The sequence below is a fragment of the Orycteropus afer genome, unplaced genomic scaffold (genome assembly GCF_000298275.1).
Source record: "Orycteropus afer afer isolate SDZICR_OR568_19922 unplaced genomic scaffold, OryAfe1.0 scaffold00492, whole genome shotgun sequence".
In the NCBI taxonomy this organism is placed as follows: domain Eukaryota; kingdom Metazoa; phylum Chordata; class Mammalia; order Tubulidentata; family Orycteropodidae; genus Orycteropus; species Orycteropus afer.
The window spans coordinates 1,694,344-1,699,989 of NW_006922079.1; the positions used below are offsets into that span (position 1 = coordinate 1,694,344).

Here is a 5,646-nt window from a genome sequence, read left to right on the forward strand (position 1 = left end):
TTTGAACCGCCAACCTTCTGGTTAGCAGTCAATTCCATTGTGTGTATGTACCATAGTTTGGTTATCCATTCCTCAGTTGATGGACACCTAGGCTGTTTCCATCTTTTGGCTATTGTAAATAGTGCTGCGATGAACATGGGAGTAGCCACTGGTATCTTAAAAGCTAGCAAGCTGCCATCTAGATGCAACTATGGGTCTCTCCTCATCCAGAACAAAGAAGAATGAAGAAAACCAAAACTCATGGAAACAATTAGTCCTAGCGACTGGTACACCATCTGATCGGCAGCCTATATGACTATGAGACCAGAAGAACTAGATGGTGCCCAGCTACCACTGTTATCCACTTGAAAGGGGATCTATGTAGGAGATCCTTGATAGAAAGGGAGAACAATTTCAGGGTTCTTGATTCTATTTCACTAGTCTACGTGTCTGTCAATGTACCAATACCCAGGCTGTTTTGACTACTGTGGCTGTATAGTAGGTTTTGAGATCTGGGAGTGTGAGATCTCCTACTTTCTTCTTTGTGCTTTGCTCATCTGCAGTCTCTTTCTTTTCCATATAAAATTAGTGACTAGTTTCGCCATATCCTTAAAGAATTTTTATGGGATCTGGATTGGGATTGCATTAAATATATAGATTGCTTTGGGTAGTATTGACATTTTCACAATGTTCAGTCTTCCCATCCATGGTATGTTCTTCCATTTATGTAGATTTCTTATGGTTTCTTGAAGCTGTGTTTTGCAGTTTTCTTTGTATAGGCCTTTTGTGTCCCTGGTAAGATTTATTCCCAAGTATTTTATTTTTTGGTAGCTATTATAAATGGTATTGATTTCCTTTTCAGCAATCTTTTTGCTGGTGTACCGATTTTTGTATGGTGATCTTGTATCCTGCCACTGTGGTTACTCAATTAGTCCCAGCAGTTTTCTTGGTTTATATAGTCTCTTGGTTTATCTATGCATAGGATCATATCATCAGGAAATAGGGACAGTTTTACTTCTTCCTTACCAATCTAGATGCCTTTGATTTCCCTTTCTTGCCTTGTTGCCCTGGCTAGGACTTCCAATAAGGTAGACATTTTTTACTAGTCAAGTTAAATGAGGAAACTTTTTGAGGTGACAAAAATGTTCTGCATCTTGACTGCGACAGTGGTGACAAACTATACCCTTAAAATAGGTGTATTTTATTATATGCAAACTAAATCCCCAAAAAGGTGATTTTTATATAACTGAATGTTAATTACTCTTCAAAGATCAGCACTGGCATTTAATGTTAATCAATTTTTCTGGTATGCTTGGAAAATGCTGTGTGGTAGTAAACAAAAGGTACATCTGTTAAAAAGTCTAAATACTAAAATAATGAATTAATATGGTTTCTTACCAATTCTGGAAGAGGACAAATAGTTCCAGTATTCATATATAACCCTTCCACTACAATGAAACGTCGAGTTACACGAGCCTTGCGAGGATTCTTTAAAAGAAAAAACAAACAAAAAATAAAATAACTAGAAAACCCACAAATCACAAACTCAGACACCTTAAATGTAACTCAAACATAAAACTTGCTACATGATCCGTATCACTTTAACGTTATAAAATTTATTAATGAAAACATAATCTAAATGAATTTGAAAACCAAGGGTTGGGATTGTGTTATTTTGAGACTAAGACAGTGCCACTTCCCTCAGACATGTTTTTCAGTTCACAGAATCAACTAGGTGACCCCATACACAAACAAAAACTATTTAGGCACTCTCAGAGGATTCAAATATAAACAAACAATCCCTCCAACACCAGAATGATGGAGAAAGGCATCAGGGGAACTTTCTGGGAAGATGGGAATGTTTTATGTAATGATAGATGTTTTATGTAATGATGGGAATGTTATGTAATCATAATACCTAGTATCATACAGGTATAACCCTTAGTCTAAATTGTACTGCTAATACTGGTACATCTGACCATAAATTTTACCTAAAGTAAGAACAACTACAATGATAGTAGTAACCACAGAGTGGGGATGAGATAATGTAAGAATGGCAGAATGCTGTGACAACTAAGTGTTAAAAGTGGGAGAAGGGCAGTGCATGGGACTTCGTTACATTATTATGTTTCCTTCGTATATGCTATGGACTTACTGTGGTGTAGTGGGTCAGGCATTTGGTTGCTAACCAGAAGGTCAGCAGTTCAAACCTACCAGTTGTTCTGCAGGAAGAAGATGAGGGAATCTACTTCCATAAAGATTTACTACCTTGGAAACCCAAAGGGGGTCACTATGAGTTGGAATCAACTTGATGGGTTTGGTTTGCTTTATAAGCTGGGAATTTTCCATAACGAAAAGTTAAAAAAACATACAAACCCTGCTTCCCCTCATCTACCAAAAAACAAATGAAACGCTCTTCCTTCCTTACTCCCCACCAATCTATCATTGAGTCTCTTTTAATCTGGGCAAAATGAAACTCAGTTATGACTCCATCCAGTGATGTTCAAAAGTGGTGAACGTGGGAGGGGCATTTTCAAAAACATTCACCTTCTCCATCCCATTGAAAACAAGTCACTAATAAATCATGCACACTTATGAATTTGGTAGATGCCTCAGGTATGTTGGGCTGGAAAAATACTGAGAATCACAAATACAGTCAAGAGTTCATGATTACCTTCCTACTCAAAGGTTTCTGGCCTGTGAACTTCTGCTGTAATGACAATTAGAACCACAATGTGATACTAAAAAAAAAGTGTGTTTGTTGAAGCTTGCAAAAGTTTGTAACACTGAGTCTGATCAATAATCTTTACTCCGTCATTATCTCAAAAACAAACCCAAAACACAAGCAAACAAACAAATGCTGTGGAGCTAGCAATGCAGATTTTAGGAACCACTGATAAAGACAGCACCACCTTCACTTCACATGGTGGGCATCCTGGGTCTCTCTGCCCTTCTTTAAGTAAAGTATTTTTCTTATTATTACTACAGTGAACTTAAAATATTCAATGAAGAAAACTTGAGAAATACAAAAGTGTAACTTTTTTTTTAATTAGCTACAGTCATACCAAAAAAACAAAAAACAAAAAACTTCTGTGATCGGTATCTATTCCAACTCATAGTGACTCTACAAGACAGAGTAGAATTGCCTCATAAGAGTTACCAAGGCTGTAAATTTTCATGGAGTAGACTGCCACATTCTTCTTCCATGGAGCAGCTGGTGGGTTGAAACTGCTAACCTTTCAGTTAGTGGCTGTGTGTTTAACCAGTATGTCACCAGGGCTTCTTGTGTACCACCTGTCTTAGTTCTATAGTGCCGTTTTAAGAGAAATACTGCAAGTAGATGGCCTTTACAACCAAAAATTTATTCTCTTACTGTTTAGGAGACTAAAAGCACATGTTCAGAGTACCAGCTCTAGGGGCTGGGTTAAGGCCATTGACCTTGGGGTTTGGCTCTGATTCTTGTTCCAGACCCACTGGAGCTGGAGGCATCTCTGAACCCAGGCAGCTGCTGGCTGCTGAGGCTGACGAACTCAAGGTTGGTACTTAAAAATGGCATAATCCAAGATTGGTAGGCAACATGGCAGGTCCCTGGTTCAAGTCCAGGAACTAGAGATGAAGACTTGGCCAAATGCAGGATCTAGATGTGCCAAAAATCTAGAGATCTTTCTCAAAGCTTTGCCATATAAACTGGAAGAAGGCCACATCCCAACGGCAACTCCTCTTCAACTGATAAGCTGCTCACAGCAGATTCCACCACGGATGAGATTACAATCTCATCATGGGGATACCTACATACAGCTACCAAACTACTCAAAACCATAGCCCAGCCAAGCTGACACAAAAATGTAACTCACACCAACATACAATGACAATTGTCATTCTTCCATGTTGTTGTTGTTGTTGTTGTTTGCCGTCGAGTCAGACCCAACTCATAGCGACCCCTCCTTGGGTTTCCGAGGCAGCATCACTACGGAAGTAGATTGCCCCATCTTCCTTCTGAGGAGTGGCTGGTGGATTTGAACCACCAGCCTTCTGGTTAGCAGTCAAGTGCCATAGCCACTATGCTACCAGAGCTCCTTCATTCTTCCATATACATATGTTTATAAATTAAAAAAAAAAAAAAAGAAAGTTGCCATTGAGTCAATGCTGACTCATGGCAACCCCATGAGTGTCAGGTTAGAACTGTACTCCACAGAGTTTCCAATGGCCTGGTGGCATAGTGCCTAAGGGATATGACTGCTAACCAGAAGGCTGGTGGTTCAAGCCTACCAGCCACTCCCCAGAAGGAAGGTTGGGCAATCTATTTCCATAGTGATACTACCTTGGAAACCCAAGGAGGGGTCTCTATGAGTCGGGTCCAACTAGATGGCAGTGTGTTTGGTTTTGGTTTTGGTTTATCCTCCAAGGTGCCTCTGCATAGACTCAAACCTTCAACTTTTCAGTTAGCAGCTGAGTGTGTTAACAATCTATACCACCCAGGAACTCTATAAATTGCTTTGTTCAAAATCAGGATTATACTATAAATAGCTTTAGAACTCAGTTTTTGTTTTCTGAATGACCAGTCACAGTGCTGTTAGCATGTTTGCAATTTTTCCCTCTAAACTTTTTATTTTGTTAAAAATTATATAAATTATAAATACAAAATATTAAATTTTTAATTTTGTTGTTGAGTGCATACAACAAAGCATACATAAACCAATTCTACAGTTTTCACATGTACAATTTAGTGACACTAATTACATTCTTTGAGTTGTGCCACCATTCTCTCCCCTTTTTGAGTTGTTCCTCCCTCATTAACATAAATTCACAGCATGCTACAGTTCCTCACAAATTGTCCCAGCTGCTGCTGTCAATTTGATGCCCTACAGATAATTCTTAAAAAGTATAGTGCTTAAAGCCAACTATTTTACTAGTTAAACTATTGTTGGATTTTAAGATGACTTCAGGGGATATTTTTGGTTTAAGGTTTAAAGATTATTTCAGGGGATACTTTTGGATTAAGGTTTAAAGATTATCTCAGGGCAATAGTTTCAGTGTCTCATCCATTCCACATCACTCCAGAAAGTCTAGAGTCCACAAGAATTTGAAATTCTGTTTTACATTACCTCCCTTCTGATCAGGATTCTACCATGGATTCTTTGATCAATATGTTCAGTAATGGTAGCAAGGCACCATCCAGTTCTTCCAGTCTCCTGGTAAAGCAGGGAGTTGTTCATGGAGGCAATTAATAGGCCACACCCTTTTCAACCCTCTGTTTTCTTTTTTTTATTGTGATTTGGGTGAAAATTTACAGAGCAAATACACTTTCCACACAGCAGTTCACACACAGTTTGTCTCATGACATTGACCACAATTTAGCACAATGCATTATCTCCCCTCCCACTTCCTCCCGATAGTTACCTCTTCCCTGTGTCCATCTCTCCATGTACTCCTACTCCCTGAGGTGTCTCCCAGTGCCTGAGCAACCCTTTTTTCTTTCATGCTTATTCTCTCCAAGAAGTGTATCTACCTCAGGTAAATGCTCAACTGATATGCCTGTCTATTGGTTGGCTGGAAGCTACAGGTGTGCGTTCAATTCCAGACCTGAAGGTTCCACCACGCTCCCTCGGGCCAGCAAACCTATTCCTTGCTTTTTTTTTTTTTCCCAAAATGATTTTGAGTTTTGTT

General features: G+C 39.0%; 1 protein-coding gene across 1 annotated transcript in view; it reads right to left on the reverse strand.

The window, feature by feature from the left end:
- The window catches only part of SPTLC1 (serine palmitoyltransferase long chain base subunit 1), a 167,779-nt gene that overhangs the window by 55,331 nt on the left and 106,802 nt on the right, over positions 1-5,646 (reverse strand). Inside the window, exon 8 of the mRNA XM_007955171.2 lies at positions 1,378-1,467. Within this exon, the coding sequence (XP_007953362.1) occupies positions 1,378-1,467 (90 nt within the window). The remainder of the gene's footprint in view (positions 1-1,377; positions 1,468-5,646) is intronic.